The 21,849-nt window shown below is 43.0% G+C and overlaps 1 protein-coding gene across 1 annotated transcript; it reads left to right on the top strand.

The window, feature by feature from the left end:
- Positions 1–175: 175 nt before the first annotated feature.
- LOC143289478 (small RNA 2'-O-methyltransferase-like) lies at positions 176–21,682 on the top strand. The gene is made up of 7 exons (XM_076598455.1): positions 176–269; positions 9,742–10,040; positions 12,507–12,754; positions 13,253–13,435; positions 17,707–17,869; positions 18,819–19,030; positions 20,803–21,682. The coding sequence occupies exons 1-7, from the start codon at positions 218–220 to the stop codon at positions 20,987–20,989; spliced, it is 1,344 nt and encodes a 447-aa protein (XP_076454570.1). The 5' UTR covers positions 176–217; the 3' UTR covers positions 20,990–21,682.
- The last annotated feature ends 167 nt before the right edge of the window (positions 21,683–21,849 follow it).

The following is a 21,849-nucleotide window of genomic DNA, read 5'->3' on the forward strand; positions in this document are numbered from 1 at the left end:
ATATTAAGACCTTAATTCAATGGCTAAATCTTGTTCGTCTTATGATTCAAGATACTTTCTGTCCTAATAATAGGTTATATACATTAATAAATACATCTTTATTAGTGTTATTCGCAGCCAAGCAATGAACGATAACTCTTCCGATCCAGGACATGCTACTTTCAGTTCCGTCAGTTCCTGGAGGAAGCAGGTTGAACGTGGTTACGGTGTGCTTTGTATGTTCTACAAGTGTTTCACGAGTCCGCCCCAAATTTACCATCTCACTTGTGGTGCGAGCGGGTTGCTCTTTATTCTGTTAGAGTTGAGTTTAACGACCTATCGGCAATAAGACTCTTTATTCAGAAATCCGTTTGACTTTTGTACGCCCGGTTAGATTATTATGGGGGCCTTTTCCCGAAATCTTCAGTTCATTTGCACGTTGCATGTGTGTCTGTGCGGTTGAAAATCTTCATCATCTGCATTATGCCCAGGGTCACTGCTGACCATTATTGGCATGTCGAGGTGATATTTTGTTTGTGGATAGTGGGAACAGGGGGTGAAGGGGGATGTAAGCGAAGATGGCCGCAGTTTTCAAAAGCTCCGAGAAAGATGAATGTTTAGAAGTTGTTTGTTAGAGTGTAAACTTAGTAACATCGTCTAGTACAAACTAGGGAAGTGATAGGCGAATGCTTCCAGGAGTAAATCTGCGACATTTCAACAAGATTTTCAGTATAATTGGCGTGTCTGTGGTCTGTTCAGTGTTAGGACTAACTTAGTAACTGGAAGAGAGAATGGAAAAGAAAAGCGCCGGCGGGAATCGTAGGTCTAAGAAAGCAAGTACAAAGAAAGCTGAGGCAATGGTACAAAGGCAGAGCAGTCAGAGTAGGGATCAATGGGACAATGAGAGTACCGAGAGTGTAGCAGAATGTGAAGGCTGCAAAAAAACTTTCAGCGACAACAAAGACAAGCTCCTCTCCAGCGAACGCTGCACGGCGTGGCACTGCATCAAGTGCGTAAAAATGAGTGAAGGTGAATACGCAGTCATGGCGAGGCAAGATATAAGATAAGATAAGATAAGAATAATAATCACTGGTTCTGTGAGAAATGCAACCAACCAGCACTACAGGCAGTACTCTCCGATAAGGCAGTAGAGGACAGGTGCAGGGAGTTTCTGAGTCAGTTAGAAAGCAGACTTGAAACAGCGGAGCAGTCACTGGAACAAAAAGCAACAAAACAGGAAGCCGAGAGTCTTGACAATGATATCAGGGCCTTGTAGAAAACAGTGAGAGAAATGCAAACTGCTCAAAGCGACCAGGAAACCCAAACAAACCAAAACAGCGCCAAAGTAGCTCAGTCAGGAGTGGAAGAGATGGAAGACCAAGACCATAGAAAGGCTAACATCGTCATTTTTGGCGTAGAAGAAAGTCAGTCCACGGAACCGAGCGATCGCAAAGAACATGACACCAAAATTACGAGAGACATGTGTGACAGAGGTCTTGGCGTGTCCGTCACAGTTAAGGATGTGAAAAGACTTGGCAGAAGAAGTACAGATGCCGGGAGCAAAGCAAAACCGAGACCGATACTAGCCACCCTAAGCTCGAAAGAGGAAGTCACAGCAGCACTCAGGGCATCCAAGAAAGTAAAAGAACATGACGACAGCAAGTTCCACTCAATCAACCTGAAGCAAGATTTAACCCTTTTACAGCGAGACCACATGAGAAACCTGGTTGCCGAAAGGAATCAGAAGCGAGAGGAGGCAGCCGCAAAGGGAGAAACAGCGAACTGGGTGATAAGAAGATTAAAGGTAGTCAACGTGGCAAGAAACCAGGCTGCCCACCCCAAGGAGGGCAAACAGGACAAAGAGTGAAGAACACAGGAACTGTGAAATGTACATACTCAAATGTAGATAGCCTTTTAAACAAACGTACAGAGCTTTTATTTGTGATTGAAAACGATGACCCGGACATTGTGTGTATAACAGAAGTGGTACCAAAAAATTTTCATTTTGATGCACAGTCAGTGGAACTGACCTTGGATGGATATGATTGTTTTAGCAATATTTGTGAAAAGAATGTGGAAAGGGGAGTTTTGATCTATGTAAAGAAACACCTTTCAGCTCAAGAAGTGAAAGTCTCTGATAAACCAGGATCAAAAGACACAGTGTGGGCAGAGATCAAGCTGGACAGAGGAGACAGACTGCTAGTAGGTTGTGTGTACAGATCCGACAGCAATACACCGGAAGAAAATACAGCGTTGTATAGTCTTGTGAAAGATACGATCTGTGACAGGTCGCATGTACTCTTAACAGGTGACTTTAATCTCAAAGAGATTGACTGGAACAACAAAACTTCCCCATCTAGTCCAAACCATAAAGCTACTGTGTTTCTTGAGAGATTTGTAAGACAGACCTTTCTGACACAACATGTAAGGCTTCCTACGCACACTCATCCTAACCATGCCCCTTCCCTGATTGATCTGATTTTTAGCAACGAGGAAGGTATGGTCAGAAACATTGTACATAGCCCTCCGCTTGGAAAAAGCCATCATCATATCCTGCTCTTTGAATTTCAGGCTTACACAAAAGAAGGCTCAAAGGCACAACAGACAAGGTACAGCTACTCTAAGGGAGACTACAAAAAGCTTAGGGAACTTATGAGAGGCGAGAACTTGTCTGAAAAGGTGAAGGATCTTGATGTTCAAGAGGCATGGGACTGCTTCAAAATGACATAACGCAGACCATGGCATCCCCAAAATCAGTACTGGGGGAAGGAACTGTGAAAATATGAAAAAGAGAAAGCCTCTGTGGTGGGATGAGAAGGCACTTGGAAAACTCAAGAAAAAGAGGGAATGCTTCAGGAGATATATGGAAACTAAGGAAGGTAAAGATTACCTAGCCTATGCGAAGGCAAGAAATCAGGCCAAAGGAGCATGCCGAAGTGCTGTCAGAAACTTTGAAAAATCTATTGCCAGGGACACGAATAAAAATCCAAAAGCATTCGACGCTTATGCAAACAGTAAATTGAAGACAAAGCAAGGAGTCTCGGATCTCGTTGATGAGAGTGGAAGGACAGTTACCAGTAATGAGGATAAATCAGAAACCCTGAACAGATTCTTCTGTAGTGTTTTCATGAAGGAGAGACTGGAAGAGATGCCTACTTGTGAGGATAGAGAGTGCCCAAAAAAGTTAGACAAGATTTGTTTTACCAAAGAAGAGGTGCTGAAGAAACTCAAACAGTTGGATACTGGAAAATCCCCTGGCCCGGACAGCATTCACACACGTGTACTGAAGGAACTCGCAGAGGAGCTGGCAGAGCCTCTATCAATGATTTTCATGAAATCAGAAGAAGAGAAACTGCCAAGAGAGTGGAAAGAAGCTAATGTCACCCCTCTGTTCAAAAAAGGAGACAGGAACCAACCCAGTAACTACAGACCAGTGAGCCTAACCTGCACAGTCTGTAAAATCATGGAATCCATCATCAGGGACAAAGTGATAGCTCACATGGAAGACAACAACTTTCTGGTACCTTGCCAACATGGGTCATCAGCCAAAGATCTTGTGTCACAAACCTCCTGAGGGTGCTAGATGCATGGACCAAGTCACTAGACGAAGGGAAACCAATAGACGCAATCTATCTAGACTCTGCCAAGGCATTTGATTCTGTACCCCACGAATGTCTCATCATCAAGCTCAAATCATATGGAGTCACCTCTCAGGTTGTGGCGTGGATCACAAACTTCTTGGTGGGCAGGAGACAAAGAGTGTGTGTCAATGGCAGTGTCTCAAGCTGGGAACCTGTGTTGAGCGGAGTCCCTCAAGGTAGTGTTCTGGGCCCAGTGCTGTTCGTCCTCTTCATAAATGACATGCCGGAAATGGTCAGCTGCTTCTGTGAAATGTAAGCAGACGACACGAAAGTGTATGACTCGGTGGAAATGGAAAGTAAGAGAGATAGGATCCAACAGGACCTTGACAACCTTGTCAGCTGGGCCGATCTCTGGCAACTGCGCTTCAATGCATCAAAGTGCAAGGTCCTACATCTAGGACACAATAACCCCAAAGCAGAGTACAACATGAGACTACACAACAGCGATGAGAGAGTGGTGTTGGAATCATCAAAAGGTGAGAAGGATCTGGGAGTAATGATGGACCAGGAACTCAAGTTCAGACAGCACATTGAGACACAAGTCAACAAGGCCAACAGGATCTTAGGGCTGATCAGAAGGTCATACCAGTACCAAGACATGGACACAATGAGACAGCTCTTCATTGCACTGATATGCCCTCACCTGGAATTTGCCAATGTTGTGTGGTCACCCCGTTACCAGAAAGACAAAGACCTCATCGAGGGTGTTCTCAGGACAGCAACAAAAATGGTCTCCGGGCTGGCAAACAGTACATATGAGGAGCGCCTAGCCAGAATGAAAATACCCAGCATGCAGTACCGTAGGGACAGGAGACATGATTGAGGCCTACAAGTTTACCCATGGACTGTATAAAGTGGAAAGCCCCCTGGTCCTAGAAAACAGTGACAGACAGACCCGTGGGCATAACCTGAGGCTCAAGAAGAGGCCATGCAACGGACAAGTGAGCCAGCATTACTTCTTCCGGATGGTGAACCCGTGGAACGCCCTACCAGATTCTGTGGTCAGCGCCCCCTCTCTCAACGCTTTCAAAGCTAGGCTGGACAATCACTGGGCAGACCGCATGTACATATTGTGGTAAAAGGAAAAAGAAACAAGAAAAAGTGTATTGGACGTTATGATAAAAAGACTTCGAGTACTAAGACCAGACTAAAGGCTAAGAAGCCTAAATATGTCTGCAGCGATATCATATCATATCATATCATAAGAGAAAGGGCCAAGCTAGGGACACATTGAACAGACAGTTACAAACTGTACAGGGGTTGGTGGGATTGTGCCATCTTAGGAAGCAAAGATCCCAAAGTTGATGGCGTTGACGATATCCTGAAGCAGGGAGCACGGCTGTTTTGTTGCTGGACAGAAGAAGGATTGTCACACATGACAGCAAACAATCTGTATGCAGACTGTCAACATGGTTTTAGACAGAGAAGATCGTGTACAACACAGCTCTTAGAAGTAATTGAAGATCTCATAAAAATGATAGATATGGGTAAACCTGTAGACATAATTTATTTAGGCTTTAGAAAAGCATTTGACTCTGTACCACATCAAAGACTTTTATTGAAATTAGCTTCATATAGTATTACTGGAAGTATACTGAACTGGACAGAAAACTTCTTGTCAGAAAGAACACAGGTAGTTAGAATTGGAGAAAAAATGTCAGCAAATGAAAATGTTGTTAGTGGTATACCACAAGGTAGCATACTTGGCCCAGTGCTATTTACAATATACATAAATGACCTTCCTGAAAGTATAGAAAGCAAATGAAAAATATTTGCTGATGATACTAAAATTACGGCAATGCACAAAATAATACTACACTACAAAAGGACTTATATAAGTTACAAGACTGGACTGATAGATGGAATCTACATTTTAACATATCAAAGTGTAAAATAATGCACATGGGAAGAAAAAATCCAGAAAACAAATACCATGTGACTATAGAAGACACCACACAGGACAAATACCTTGGCATATTTTTTTTATAATAAACTATCTTTTGACATACATATACAGAATATAATAAATAAAGCCAGCCAGATGATAGGAATAATTAAGAGAACATTCACCTATTTAGATAGAGATATATTTCTTAAACTGTATAAAGCATTAGTTAGATCACAAGTGGAATATGGTAATATTGTGTGGCACCCATACCTCAAGAGACAATCTATAGCTATAGAAAGGGTACAAAGAAGAGCAACTAAAATATTAAAAGAATGCAAATCTGTGAGCTATCAACAGAGACTTATATACTTAAATCTGCATTCATTAAAGGGAAGAAGGCTAAGAGGGGATTTAATAGAAACATACAAAATGTTAAATTGCTATAATGAAGTCAGTGTGAATAATGTTTTTAGAATGTCAGATTATGAGAATACAAGAAATTCAATGATGAAAATTTGTAAGGAGCACTGTAATACTAACCTAAGGAAAAATTCATTAGCTAATAGAATTGCACATATATGGAATGCACTACCACTGGAAACTAAACTTGCACAAAATACTAATGTGTTCAAAAATCTCCTTGACATGAACATCAATTTAAAAGAAAAATTTACTGACTTTGATGAGTGATTTACAGAACATGTAAAAGAAAACATAAATGTATCCCACAAATACAAGGAGACCGATATTGAAGGGGACATAAAAAAAAAAGGCCATGAGGCCTAGGCAGTCAAATGCCAGTCCCTACACTACTACTACTACTGGAGGCTGCAGTCAGTCCAGCATCCACAAGTGAGCCCACCACTGTGATCACTGGGCTCGGCACGTACTGCAGTAACTCCATGCAAGATCTTGAGAGGACAAACCGAAGTCCTGTGTGCAGCATGTAGCATACGAAAAAAGAAGCCACGGCAACAAACTTCTAAAGAAAAGAAAATCCACTCAAATATACATGTGTGTGCATGTGGCTGAAGACTGACTGAATGACACAGGAGACAAATGATGAGTGCCCAAAGGCAGCTCTCAGATAGGCAGCCTGTTGAGCAAGACTCCATGTTTGTGTATGTAAAGCGCTTATAGTTTGGTCTTTGACTAAAGATAGGTGCTTCATCTGTATCAACAATGATAATGATATGGCATTGTCAGGCCTGCGTCCTAAGGTGTTAGTGATACTTGCAGATTTCTGTTTGTCTGATGGGTTAGGGTGTTCAGGTTTTTGTGCTTTATGTTCTTGTTTTGGGGGTTGCTTTGGTTGTTGTTGTTTTTTTTTCTTTGGCGTAAATTGTGGCTAGGATGGGGAAAACCTGCAAAAGTCTCCCTGAGAACTGATGGTGGTCTGTTCCACCAGGGCTGTAGCTTCCTTGGGTCCATCCTACCTCCTATGCTGCTTTGATGTTTTCCATGGTCAGGTGGTCATCAGATTGTATTGTATTATGTATGTTACTCCGAGTCTCGACATATTTCTCTGTGTGAAATGTGTGCTGCTCTTCCCAGGGAGATCTTTATCTATATCTATCCTTCTATCTATCTATCTGTATGTGTGTGTGTGTGTGTGTGTACGCCCATGAGGGAGACCGCATTGCTACAGTGCAGTGCCACCTTTTTTCTTCATTTTTTTCCTGCCTGCAAATTGAAATTGAGCTGTTCTCCCAGGGAGATCATGTTACCACAGTGCAACGCCAACCATACATTTTAAGATATATATGTGCACGTATAGTTTTACTGTCAAAATCAAAATGTATCTTTCTAGGGACTTTTTAGGGGCAACCCTTTTGTTGTCATAGGTTCTTTTACACACACAAAGTGCATGCTGCTCTCAGACATTGGTTTATCATCTCAACTGAATGACTAGCATCCAGACCACCACTCAAGGTTTGGTTGAGTGAGTGGGATTTGATCCGTGCACTCTCTTGCTTCCTAGGCAGGCATGTTACCGCTAGGCCACCAACTCACAACAGTCCCTCCTTGTACACTGAGCTGAATTGGTCTGCAGTGTGTTCCTTCCTCACCGTCAGTGTTCAAGGCTCTTATCAAAGTTGTGCATGTTGAGGTGCTTGCCGTGTCTTGGGCTTGGTGAGGTCAGTTTCCCTTAAAACTTTACTGGAGTTACACCTTAGTTGGAGGTCCTCTGTTGATGCATAATGCATGCCTGTGCATTACATCTGTGTCCCATGAGTGTGAATGAAATAGCCAACGCTTGGTCACTCTTCCTCCTCCATGGTGGAGAATCTAGAATGAATGTATGAATCCTTATTTTCCAACAGTGGAGATATTAGCACACTATCTGACTTATGTATCTGCTGTTGTTTTAACACACACACACACACACACACACACACACACACACATATATATATATATATAGACAGATAGGGGGTTGAGGGGGGGGGGGGGGGGGGAGAAAGAGAGAGATCACTGATTACATGTATCAGAATAATGATCAGTAAATGTGAGGGAAATGTCACAAGTAATTTCATAAAATGAGAGTGTGTAACAGATTATGGAGATTTTTTTTTTTTTTTTTTTTTTTTTTTTTTTTTTTTTTACTTACAATTTCATACACACCTAAGATGAAGGCTATACATGAATTATTCAAGTGATATGGTTGAAAAAGTAAAACAAAAACGAAATTAAACATTATTATTTTCATATAAACAGACAGATAGATAGATAGACAGATATAATGATAATACCAATGTAATAAGAATAACAGAAGGAAGATAAACACCTAATAAATTTTGTTATGGTGCCACTCATTTGACTGCGCTTTTTTCCAAATCAAGCCATTTCCTTGTCTGTTGTGTTGAAGAGGGAACAGAAAGAAGTCTGTGTTGTTGTGTTGAAGAGGGAACAGAAAGAAGTCTGTGTTGTTGTGTTGAAGAGGGAACAGAAAGAAGTCTGTGTTGTTGTGTTGAAGGGGGAACAGACAGAAATCTGTGTTGTTGTGCTGAAGAGGGAACAGAAAGAAGTCTGTGTTGTTGTGTTGAAGAGGGAACAGAAAGAAGTCTGTGTTGTTGTGTTGAAGAGGGAACAGAAAGAAGTCTGTGTTGTTGTGTTGAAGAGGGAACAGAAAGAAGTCTGTGTTGTTGTGTTGAAGAGGGAACAGAAAGAAGTGTGTTGTTGTGTTGAAGGGGGAACAGAAAGAAGTCTGTGTTATTGTGCTGAAGAGGGAACAGAAAGAAGTCTGTGTTGTTGTGTTGAAGAGGGAACAGAAAGAAGTCTGTGTTGTTGTGTTGAAGAGGGAACAGAAAGAAGTCTGTGTTGTTGTGTTGAAGAGGGAACAGAAAGAAGTCTGTGTTGTTGTGTTGAAGGGGGAACAGAAAGAAGTCTGTGTTGTTGTGTTGAAGGGGGAACAGAAAGAAGTCTGTGTCTCATTTGACTCCGCTTTTTCCAAATCAAGCCATTTCCTTGTCTGTTGTTGTGTTGAAGAGGGAACAGAAAGAAGTCTGTGTTGTTGTGTTGAAGAGGGAACAGAAAGAAGTCTGTGTTGTTGTGTTGAAGAGGGAACAGAAAGAAGTCTGTGTTGAAGAGGGAACAGAAAGAAGTCTGTGTTGTGTTGAAGAGGGAACAGAAAGAAGTCTGTGTTGTTGTGTTGAAGGGGGAACAGAAAGAAGTCTGTGTTGTTGTGTTGAAGAGGGAACAGAAAGAAGTCTGTGTTGAAGAGGGAACAGAAAGAAGTCTGTGTTGTTGTGTTGAAGAGGGAACAGAAAGAAGTCTGTGTTGTTGTGTTGAAGAGGGAACAGAAAGAAGTCTGTGTTGTTGTGTTGAAGGGGGAACAGAAAGAAGTCTGTGTTGTTGTGTTGAAGAGTCTGTGTTGTTGTGTTGAAGAGGGAACAGAAAGAAGTCTGTGTTGAAGAGGGAACAGAAAGAAGTCTGTGTTGTTGTGTTGAAGAGGGAACAGAAAGAAGTCTGTGTTGTTGTGTTGAAGGGGGAACAGAAAGAAGTCTGTGTTGTTGTGTTGAAGAGGGAACAGAAAGAAGTCTGTGTTGCTGAGTGAAATAAACTCCGTGTTTCTGAGCAGATTTTTATTTCTTTTTTCTTTTTTCTTCTTTTTATTCAGAGGTAAGATTTTAATTTTTAAAATGTCTGCTTTTAAAATGTCTGCTTAAACAAAATAAAAGACCAAAGAGAAGCTGTACTTTAGATTTTTCAAAGAATTTGTTTTGGTTCCAGATCCTGAGTTCCTCTTAAGTTCCACTGACTTCATTTCTAAGACAGCTGAACCACTCCACCAGTGTTGTACAGACAGTATCGCAGCGTTCTCCAAGGCCATGAGTACAAGCACAGACCTGGGTGAAGAAAGATGTGCAGGGGCTGATGGTGCTGGCGCTCCACAACCAAACGGCTGTCAGGCATGTCACCATGAAGAGGAAGGGGCGGCAGGACACGGAGGTCCCAAGTTCAATCCCCCTGTGTATTCTCAGCGCTATGCCTTGGTGCAGGACGTCTTAAGGAAACATTGTGTGGAGTCGGTAGGGTGTGTGCGTGTGTTTTGTGTGGTGTGGTGTGGTGTGGTGTGGTGTGTTTTGTGTGGTGTGGTGTGGTGTGTTTTGTGTCATGTGGTGTAGTGTGGTGTGGTGTATGGGTGGTATGGTGTGGTGTGGTGTTATGTGGTGTGGTGTTGGTGTGGTGTGGTGTGTTTTGTGTGGTGTGGTGTGGTGGTGTGGTGTGGTGTGGTGTGTTTTGTGTGGTATGGTGTGGTGTGGTGTGTTTTGTGTGGTGTGGTGTGGTGTGTTGGTGTGGTGTGGTGTGGTGTGTTTTGTGTGGTGTGGTGTGTTGTGGTGTGTGTGTTTGGTGTGGTGTGTTTTGTGTGGTGTGGTGTGTTTTGTGTAGTGTGGTTTGGTATGGTGTGTTTTGTGTGGTTTGGTGTGGTGTGTTTTGTGTGGTGTGGTGTGTTTTGTGTGGTGTGGTGTGGTGTGGTTTGTGTGGTGTGGTGTGGTGTGGTGTTGGTGTGCTGTGCTGTGCTGTTGGTGTGGTGTGTTTTGTGTGGTTTGATGTGGTGTGGTTTGTGTGGTTTGATGTGGTGTGTTGTGTCTGGTGTGGTGTTGGTGTGGTGTGATGTGTTTTGTGTGGTGTGGTGTTGGTGTGGTGTGATGTGTTTTGTGTGGTGTGGTGTGTTTTGTGTGGCTTGATGTGGTGTGTTTTGTGTGGTGTGGTGTGTTGTGTCTGGTGTGGTGTTGGTGTGGTGTGATGTGTTTTGTGTGGTGTGGTGTTGGTGTGGTGTGATGTGTTTTGTGTGGTGTGGTGTGTTTTGTGTGGTGTGGTGTGTTGTGTCTGGTGTGGTGTTGGTGTGGTGTGATGTGTTTTGTGTGGTGTGGTGTGTTTTGTGTGGTGTGGTGTGTTGTGTCTGGTGTGGTGTTGGTGTGGTGTGGTGTGTTGTGTCTGGTGTGGTGTTGGTGTGGTGTGATGTGTTTTGTGTGGTGTGGTGTTGGTGTGGTGTGATGTGTTTTGTGTGGTGTGGTGTGTTTTGTGTGGTGTGGTGTGTGGTATGGTGGGGTGGGGTGTGGTGGGGTGTGGGTGTTTCTTTACTTTAGTGTCTTTTCACTGTTTAATAATGTAAGAAGAAGAGAAAAAAAACGTGTGTGTGTGCGTGGAAATGGGGGAGGGTGTACATGGGGAAGAGGTTGTGGAATGACTGAATTGACACTGGACAAAAAGAAAGAGCTACGAAGGACTGGACTGACAGACAGTGAATTAAACATCCCTCTAACAGTACAAAGCATGCTCACAAAAACATGATCAATCAAAGATAGATACCAGCTGAATTTGGATTCAGACAGTTCAGAATTTTCCAAAGTATATGATACTTAAAAACATCTTCAAAGGACAAATATATGTTGGGTGAATGATTATTCAAAAAGTCTTCTTGGGATAAATACATGTTTGGTGAAAACTGGTCAGCTAGTTTTTGAAAGACCCGTTCATTTCTTGGCCATTGGCTAAGGTCAAAATGTGATGTAGGCGTGTATTGTATTGTATTGTATTGTATTGCTCTTTTTTCACAACAGATTCCTCTGTGTGAAATTCAGGCTGCCACCTATTTTTTTGCATTTTGTCCTGCCTGCAGTTTTTTATTTGTTTTACCTATTGAAGTGGATTTTTCTACAGAATTTTGCCAGGGACAACCCTTTTGTTGTTGTGGGTTCTTTTACGTGTGCTAAGTGCATGCTGCACACAGGATCTTGGTTTATTGTCTCATCCGAATGACTAGCATCCAGACCACCACTGAAGGTCTAGTGGAGGGGGAAAAAATACTGGCAGCTGCTGTGATTCAAACCGGTGCACTCAGATTCTCTCGCTTCCAAGGCGGATGAGTTACCTCTAGGCCATCAGTCCACTCTGCTTGAGTGTGCATTTGTGTTGTGGTGTGGATGTGTGGAGGATGTGTATGTGTGTGTGTGTGTGTGTGTGTGTGCGCGCACCTCCAGGGCATGAAAGATCAGTTTGAAGGCCTCTGTCTTAAGCATCCTCCTTCCTTGAGCCGTCTGCAGTGTCCCTCTAGCACCCCCACTGTGGGGCTCCCAGAGGGTGGATGGCAGTGGGGAGGGGGCAGGCTCATCCCCTCACCCTGGTTAGCAGCAAGGAGGTGGAGGGTGGGGGTGCGGTGGGATGAGATCACTACACCAAAGACCTCCAGGAACTGGACATTGATGGCGGCAGCACAAGGCCTGTTTCCAGGAAGGGATCCCACAGAAAAGACACAGGGCCTGTTTCCAGGAAGAGGTCCCACAAGAAGGACACAGGGCCTGTTTCCAGGAAGGGGTCCCACAAGAAGGACACAGGGCCTGTGGATCACAGTCAGTGATTATTATCAGTACTCCCTATAGTGTTATCATGATAACTATTAATGCTCATTGTTTCTTCCTTCAGAACTTTTCCCTTTTTTTTGTATCTCAGTGACCACACTCTTACTTGGATTCTTCAACATTTTGTTGCAGGTAGTGGACTTTGGCTGTGCCGAGTGTAAAATCATCTACTTCTTGAAGAATGTGGAGTCCATGCGACGCATTGCTCTGGTCGATGCAGATCTGACGGTTCTCAAAGGAGGCTGCAAGTTCGTCCAGCCGAGCGTCTTTGAGCACGTGATTCCTCGGCCCACCCCTCTGCGTGTGTCGCTGTTTCATGGCAGTGCTGGGGATTTGGACAGCAGGGTGGCAGGAGTCCAGGCAGCATCACTTGTGGAATTGTATGGAGATGTTCGCTCTGATTAGTTATTTAGTGTGTGTGTGTGTGTGTGTCTGAGTGTGTGTATACACTCGAGTGTGTGTGTATATGTTCACTTGTATGTGTGTGGGTATGTCAGACATTTATAATATGGTATATCAGGTTTGAATATGTGTGATTTTTTTTTTTTACATTTGTTTGTTTTCTTTCCAGTCAAACCACAGTTGTGTACATTTCAGTCATTTATACCAATGTGTAAAGATTATTTTTCTGACAGACCACCATGAAATATCAAATAATATGTAGGTTTAAAGTTAACATACAATTAGTTATCAATCAGGTATTCTAATTTCACTCTACATCTGAAGATCCATGTATATACATTACACCACACAGAACTGCTGAAAAAAGAAAAGCCAGAAGAAAATCAACAGCATCCAGCACAAAGCACCCCCCCCCCCCCACCACCACCACCACCACTCAAGCAGAAGAAACATGGAAGCAGTGCACTTTGTCGCAGAATCGAACACCTGGAGCCTGACGTGCTGGAAAAGGTGACGCACAACGTCTTCGGATGTTTGCGACCACGTTTGGTCATCGTGACAACACCAAACGCTGACTTCAACGTCCTGTTTCCGGGTTTCAGCGGCTTTCGCCACTGGGATCACAAGTTTGAGTGGACACGGGAGCAGTTTCAGCAATGGTGAGAGTGGTGGTAGATTGTACGTCTAGCGAGAGGCAACAAAAAGATGACATTGTTTATGATACATGGAATAATGATAATAATAATAACAGATAGTACTTATATGGGGCAAACTCCCCATGTACTGGGCTCAAAGCATCGTACATGAAACAGCACATATACAACAGTGCATTATAACATACCTCTGCACATGAAAAAACAACACATATATATATGTGTATCTTTACTCTAAGACAGTGCTACAAATTGCAGGTATGAATACGCTCACACATGGAATGATTTTTTATTTTCTTTCTGATTTATCCTAAACTGAAATTGTGTTTGTGTGTGTGTGTGTGATAGAAGGCACAGTGTTCAGTGTGTGTGTGTGTGTGTGTGATAGTAGTCATAGTGTTCAGTGTTTGTGTGTGTGTGTGTGATAGTAGTCATAGTGTTCAGTGTTTGTGTGTGTGTGTGTGTGTGATAGTAGTCATAGTGTTTAGTGTTTGTGTGTGTGTGTGATAGTAGTCATAGTGTTCAGTGTTTGTGTGTGTGATAGTAGTCATAGTGTTTAGAGTTTGTGTGTGTGTATGTGATAGAAGTCATAGTGTTCAGTGTGTGTGTGTGTGTGATAGTAGTCATAGTGTTTAGTGTTTGTGTGTATGTGTGTGTTATAGAAGTCATAGTGTTTAGTGTTTGTGTGTGTGTGTGATAGTACTCATAGTGTTCAGTGTTTGTGTGTGTGTGTGATAGTACTCATAGTGTTCAGTGTTTGTGTGTGTGTGTGATAGTAGTCATAGTGTTCAGTGTTTGTGTGTGTGTGTGTGATAGTAGTCATAGTGTTCAGTGTTTGTGTGTGTGTGTGTGATAGTAGTCATAGTGTTCAGTGTTTGTGTGTGTGTGTGTGATAGTAGTCATAGTGTTCAGTGTTTGTGTGTGTGTGTGATAGTAGTCATAGTGTTCAGTGTTTGTGTGTGTGTGTGTGTGATAGTAGTAATAGTGTTCAGTGTGTGTGTGATAGTAGTCATAGTGTTCAGTGTTTGTGTGTGCGTGTGTGTGTGTGATAGTAGTAATAGTGTTCAGTGTGTGTGTGATAGTAGTCATAGTGTTCAGTGTTTGTGTGTGTGTGATAGTAGTCATAGTGTTTAGTGTTTGTGTGTGTGTGTGTGATAGAAGTCATAGTGTTCAGTGTGTGTGTGTGTGTGTGATAGTAGTCATAGTGTTCAGTGTTTGTGTGTGTGTGTGATAGTAGTCATAGTGTTCAGTGTTTGTGTGTGTGTGTGATAGTAGTAATAGTGTTCAGTGTTTGTGTGTGATAGTAGTCATAGTGTTCAGTGTTTGTGTGTGTGTGTGATAGTAGTCATAGTGTTTAGTGTTTGTGTGTGTATGATAGTAGTCATAGTGTTTAGTGTTTGTGTGTGTGTGATAGTAGTCATAGTGTTCAGTGTTTGTGTGTGTGTGTGTGATAGTAGTCATAGTGTTCAGTGTTTGTGTGTGTGTGATAGTAGTCATAGTGTTCAGTGTTTGTGTGTGTGTGATAGTAGTCATAGTGTTTAGTGTTTGTGTGTGTGTGATAGTAGTCATAGTGTTCAGTGTGTGTGTGTGTGTGATAGTAGTCATAGTGTTCAGTGTTTGTGTGTGTGTGATAGTAGTCATAGTGTTTAGTGTGTGTGTGTGTGTGATAGTAGTCATAGTGTTCAGTGTGTGTGTGTGTGTGATAGTAGTCATAGTGTTCAGTGTGTGTGTGTGTGTGTGTGATAGTAGTCATAGTGTTCAGTGTTTGTGTGTGTGTGATAGTAGTCATAGTGTTCAGTGTGTGTGTGTGTGTGTTAGTAGTCATAGTGTTCAGTGGTATGTCTCTCCACTCCAAGTGCTATGAGACAACAACAACAAAAAGAGAAACATGGAGGGGGAAAGAGGGAAGCTGGAGGTGGGGATGTGAGAGGGCGTATGGTGGGTCTGTGTGTGTGTGTGTGTCAGTGTGTGTGTGTGAGGGTGTGTGTGAGGGTGTGTGTGTGTGTGTGTGTGAAGAAGAGAAGTAGACTATACTGACCACCACAACCCCCCGGAACAAAGAAAACAAACTATTGGCATGTTGGTTCTGCAAACTAAGCATACAAATTATTGCCTTAGAAAGATCCTGATATTATAAAATGCAACAATAAGCAAGCATGTAAAATTGATGGTGCAGATATGTAAACACATGTGGCAAAAACTGTTTGGCGCAGAACCATGTTTGACATTGGCAAACATCTTTCTGTGTATGTTTGTAAGTGTGTGTCTGTGTGTGTGTTTGTCTGTTCATCTATTTTTTCCTTAAGTGCATTTAACTGATCTGAGTACCAGTTCTGAAAATCAGTGAGTCAGTAAACGGACCTTCTATCATTACAAAGACGGCTTTTAACACTTTTCAAACTGGGTACTGATTGATCTAACAGCTGGTTGCTTCCCTTGGGCTGATTATGGATATTTCTGCGGCATGTTCAGTTTTGCTTTTTCAGTGAGCTGCATTCTCACTTGGTGCTTGTAGCCTGTTTGCTATAACCTCCGTATTGTTCGTCAGTATTTCAAAGGGATTGAGTGTGTTTTTGATTAAGGTGTGTGCCTTTTGTTCATTTTCAAAGGGATTGAGTGTGTTTTTGATTACATTGTGTGTGTTTTGTTCATTTTCAAAGGGATTGAGTGTGTTTTTGATTACGTTGTGTGCGTTTTGTTCATGAAGTATGAATGATGGATGATATGGATACTTATGTAGCACCTATCCTGGATCAGAGACCAAGCTCTAAGCGCTAAACAAACATGGAGTCATTTACACAACAGGCTGCCTGCCTAGGTAGAGCCGACTGACGGCTGCCATTGGGCGCTCATAATTCATTTCCTGTGTCATTCAATCAGATTTCAGGCATGCAAACATACACATTCAGACAGACATGTAATATTTTAAGTGCATGACCATTTTGTTTATTTACCCAGCCATGTTGGCAGCCATACACTGTTTTCAGGGGTGTGCATACTGGATATCTTGTTTCCATAACCTACCGAATGCTGACATGGATTACAGGATCTTTAATGTGCATATTTGATCTTCTGCGAATACACATGAAGGGGGTTCAGACACAAGCAGGTCTGCACATATGTTGACCTGGGAGATTGGGAAAATCTCCACCCTTAACCCACCTGTCCCCATTTCCGAGATTCCAACCCGGGACCCTCAGATTGGTATAGCTTTGACAGTGTGACCACAGCTGTTGCATGGCTGGTCGGTAGAAACTACAGTGCAGCAGACTTGATGGGGTACAGTGTCCAGAAGATGTGAGTGTGAGGAGTGTGATGGTGATGGTGCGGTCCTGTGTGCCAGGTGTGAGGGTGAGGAGTGTGGTGGTGCAGTCCTGTGGGCCAGGTGTGAGGGTGAGGAGTGTGATGGTGATGGTGCAGTCCTGTGGGCCAGGTGTGAGGGTGAGGAGTGTGATGGTGATGGTGCGGTCCTGTGTGCCAGGTGTGAGGGTGAGGAGTGTGATGGTGATGGTGTGGTCCTGTGTGCCAGGTGTGAGGGTGAGGAGTGTGATGGTGATGGTGTGGTCCTGTGTGCCAGGTGTGAGGGTGAGGAGTGTGATGGTGATGGTGCGGTCCTGTGTGCCAGGTGTGAGGGTGAGGAGTGTGATGGTGCGGTCCTGTGTGCCAGGTGTGAGGGTGAGGAGTGTGATGGTGCGGTCCTGTGTGCCAGGTGTGAGGGTGAGGAGTATGATGATGGTGCGGTCCTGTGTGCCAGGTGTGAGGATGAGGAGTGTGATGGTGCGGTCCTGTGTGCCAGGTGTGAGGGTGAGGAGTGTGATGGTGCGGTCCTGTGTGCCAGGTGTGAGGATGAGGAGTGTGATGGTGATGGTGCGGTCCTGTGTGCCAGGTGTGAGGATGAGTGTGATGGTGCGGTCCTGTGTGCCAGGTGTGAGGGTGAGGAGTGTGATGATGCATCCTGTGTGCCAGGTGTGAGGGTGAGGAGTGTGATGGTGATGGTGCAGTCCTGTGTGCCAGGTGTGAGGGTGAGGAGTGTGATGGTGCGGTCCTGTGTGCCAGGTGTGAGGGTGAGGAGTGTGATGGTGCGGTCCTGTGTGCCAGGTGTGAGGGTGAGGAGTGTGATGGTGATGGTGCGGTCCTGTGTGCCAGGTGTGAGGGTGAGGAGTGTGATGGTGTGGTCCTGTGTGCCAGGTGTGAGGGTGAGGAGTGTGATGGTGCGGTCCTGTGTGCCAGGTGTGAGGGTGAGGAGTGTGATGGTGATGATGCAGTCCTGTGTGCAGGTGTGAGGGACTGTGCCGACAGCATGGCTATGCTGTGTCCTACACAGGGGCTGGGGACCCCCCACCTCAACACACACACCTGGGCTTCTGCTCCCAGGCTGCCATCTTTACCGAGGCTTCTGAGAAAGCAGGGCAACAGACTGAGGAAAAAGTCTACAAGCTGGTAATTTTGTTTGTTTTTGTTTTTGTCTCGTTTGATTCATTTAGTGTTTTAGTTCTTTCTCAGTCTCTGCCCCCTTCTCTCTCTTCATCTCTGTCACTCTCTCTGATATTCTGGAAGTATTGAAAACTATCTGAATAAAAAAAACCTAATGAAATAAACACTTTAGAAAGTAATACACACATCGAATCATTTTAGAAAAATCTCAAAATATTCTCTCTCACTCTCTCTTTAATATTTTGGAAGTATTGAAAACCATCTGATTCAAAAACTAATGACAAACAGTTGAGAAATGAATGCACACATCAAGTCACTTTAGAAGAATCAAAACAGCTGTTCAGTCAATGCTACAAATAACACACTTTCTGTCTCTCTTTGACCTGGATTCTGTGCTCAGGTATACTTGTTATTCTGTGTATGTGTGCATGTTGGAGTGATGGCCTGGAGGTAACGCGCCCGCCTAGGAAGCGAGAGAATCTGAGCATGCTGGTTTGAATCACGGCTCAGCCGCCGATATTTTCTACCCCTCCATTAGACCTTGAGTGGTGGTCTGGACGCTAGTCATTCGGATGAGACGATAAACCGCTGTCCCATGTGCAGCATGCACTTAACGAATGTTAAAGAACCCACAGCAACAAAAGGGTTCTTCCTGGCAAAATTCTGTAGAAAAATCCACTTCAGTAGGAAAAACAAATAAAACTGCACGCAATTTTCATACAACCTCAGGTTTTCCTCCTGTCCACTTGACAGTCTTTGAGACACTGATTAGTATTGTGGTTATCATTATCATCATCATCATCATCATCATTATTATTTTTGTTATCATTATTAAAGAAAACACAACATTTAGAAGCAAAGAAATGGTCTGTATTAAAAGAATTTTAATACAACCCTGAGTTTTCCACCTGTCCCCTTGACAGTCTTTGAGACACTGACCACGCTTGATTCACAGGTGCACGAAGAAGTCTACCCCTACGATCAGCGCACTGACGCCGAACGACTCGGGAATGAAATTGACTACACGATCCACCGCCCTTGTCTCATGGAGCGTTATATGTCAGAGGACAGAGCACAGATCATCATTCCTGTCGCCCATCTGATGGACCACATTCTGAATCAGCCAAGGTCGGCTCACGAAACCAAGTGGACAGAAGGGGATGTTCTGTAAGTCTTGTTTCATGTTTCTGTAGTGATCGTTTGTGTGTGCGTGTGTGAGAGCGAGAGTGTGTGTGTGAGAGAGAGAGAGACAGTGTGCGTGTGTGTGTGTGAGTGTATGTGTGAGATTGTGTGTGTGTTTGTATGAGAGAGAGTGTGTATCTTTCTTTCTTTAAATTAACATCTTTTCACTTTGAGTGATATAAGACGTGTTGTGTGTGTGAGTGTGTGTGTGTATGTGTGTGATCATGCAATTTGGGTTGAAATTGATGGTTAAAGGGGGATATACAGAAAAAAAGGGATAAACTAGAACAATGGAATCAACAATTTGTAAATATCTGTGTAACAGCAATTAACAGCATGAACACCAATATGAAAAAAAAAAAATCAATGAAATTCAGTATTGGAAGATTGCTTCACAGAAACACTCCTATTGGACTATGTAACAGGGATTTGGCAATTTCGGTCAACAGTAATTGGTTGGACATTATTTCTTTTATGTTTTCTTCTGAAAATGTTCGTTTAAGAGAGAGAGAGAGAGAGTGTGTGTGAGTGTGACTGTGTGTTTGTGCGTGCATGCGCATGTGTGAGAGTGTGATGTGTGAGAGTGTGAGTGTGTGTGTTTGTTAGGGTTAGGAAAAACATCAAAAAAAATACAAAACATAAAGTAACTAAATGAAACTCGTCATACGTGACCCACTGACCCCTCTTCTCACGTCGTGTGTACGCCCACCCCCCTCATTCTTCACTGCCGTCAGAATCTTGAGTCACTGGCAGTACCTTCTTGCTGGTAGCTTTCTTGACTGCAGATACTTTTTCCAAAGTCTTCATCATCCTCGTCGATGTCGAAACCTTCAGTTTGAAGCATTACAATCACTTCAGCAGCAGTAAAAGCCGCTGTCATGATATAGTTTGCTCCAAAAATTTCTACTTGCATCGCCTGCGACGCCATTTTCGATACCAGTGTGTTGTTAGGGGATCTCACGATGAAACTTTCCGTTCAACCCTTGACACATTCACAATACCCGGTGTAGCTGCAGTTGTTATGCTACCCCATGAGGAAAACATGGAAAAAAAATGTAATTGTTGAAACTGCTATAGTGTTCCGTCATTTGGAACCGCGTCTTGCGTCAGGAACACTATAACGTTCCATCGTCCAAAGTGAGTCTGTTGGCCAGGGGACATCAGTCAGACATCTTGAAGCAGGTCTCACTGGGCAGGAAGGGCTGTAAATGTGAAGAGGCTCAGATATAAACAGAGCGAATCAAATCGAATCAAGTTATGATGCTTAGAGCCTCGCCAATCACTAAGGCAATCTCAAGGCTATCACAAACAGAGGGAGTTTTTATGTCTGACTTTGAACAGTGAAATTTATAACCATTTCTTTATGCATACAGGGATATTTTATATCTAACTATAAACAGTAAGAATTTAGAACCATTTCTTTACACATACACAGAGGAAGATTTTATATGTAAATTTGGAGAGTGAAATTTAGAACTATTTCTTTACACATATACACAGGGATATTTTATATCTAACTTTGAAAAGTGAAATTTGGAACCATTTGTCTACGCATATACACAGGGATATTTTATATCAAACTTTGATACACATTTACATAGGGAGATTTTATATCTAACTTCGAACAGTGAAATTTAGAACAATTTCTTTACACATAGACAGAGGGAGATCTTATTATTATTATCATATATTATATCTAATTTCGAGTTCGAACGGTGAAATTCAGAACCATTTCTTCCTACTTCTGTCTTTCCCAGAGGGTACCTTCGCAGCAAATACACCGTGACAGACGATGGCACCAGTGTGGTGATTCAGCTGCAAGAGGACGACAGCGGTTCCTCACAGTCTTCTGGCGACTTTTCACATCACACGGAGGACAACAGAGATGACTTGTGCCCGCAGCTTGTGGAACGATCATGTGTGGAAGAGGAAGTGTGGGACTGAGGATGGGTGTGGTGAATATGCGTGTGTGTGTGTTGTGTGGGTGTGCGTGTGTTGTGTGGGTGTGCATGTGTGTTGTGTGGGTATGCGTGTGTGTGTGTGTGCGTGTTGTGTGCATGTGTGTGTGTGTTGTGTGGGTGTACGTGTGTGTGTGCACATACTTGTTTGCATGTAAGATTGTGATGTGTGTCTCTGTGTGCACATGCATGCATATGTATGTGTGTGCATGTTTAGAATTGATAACATGTATGTGTGTTCATGAGCATGTGTCTGGTTTTTAGTAATGACAGTAATGGATATTTACATGTACATAGAACTCTATCCAGAAAACTTCATTAGGTGTTTTACAAAACACATGATATTATACATATTACATTTCATTAAACCTGCATGTACACACCAAAATGTACCTAGGGAACTATACATACACATGGACAAAATCCATACATATGTACAAACATACATTCAAACATGCATATATACACATCTGCCACCCCACCCTCCCACCTTGCACATGCACACACACACACACACACACACACACAACACACACACACACACACACACACATTCTCACATACATGTATATATGTGTACACATATGTATGCACACATAGTCAAGCATGACTCATAGGCAAGCATAATACAAATAAAGGAGTATATACTATTTTGATAGACATACCACAACACTTACTGTTTTTGTACTTTGAAAACACGTTGACATGTGCCTGAAGCCTCGGGCAGTTTCTCTAACCCCCCAGGCATGCCATCTGTCTGAAGAACTCACACTGCCAGATGAAGTCGCTGTACGGACATGCATACATACAATACACTATTTGATATTCATGAAAGTACCACTGCCA

Source organism: Babylonia areolata, chromosome 14 (assembly GCF_041734735.1).
Source record: "Babylonia areolata isolate BAREFJ2019XMU chromosome 14, ASM4173473v1, whole genome shotgun sequence".
NCBI classification, from domain to species: Eukaryota; Metazoa; Mollusca; class Gastropoda; order Neogastropoda; family Buccinidae; genus Babylonia; species Babylonia areolata.

Excerpts from the sequence above, each read along its gene's own strand:
- LOC143289478 (XM_076598455.1), top strand. The coding sequence starts at position 218 with ATGTTCTACAAGTGTTTCACGAGTCCGCCCCAAATTTACCATCTCACT. Across the intron at positions 270-9,741 it reads AATTTACCATCTCACTTGTG|ATCCTGAGTTCCTCTTAAGT; the intron begins GTGCGAGCGGGT and ends TTTTGGTTCCAG. Across the intron at positions 17,870-18,818 it reads AGGAAAAAGTCTACAAGCTG|GTGCACGAAGAAGTCTACCC; the intron begins GTAATTTTGTTT and ends CTTGATTCACAG.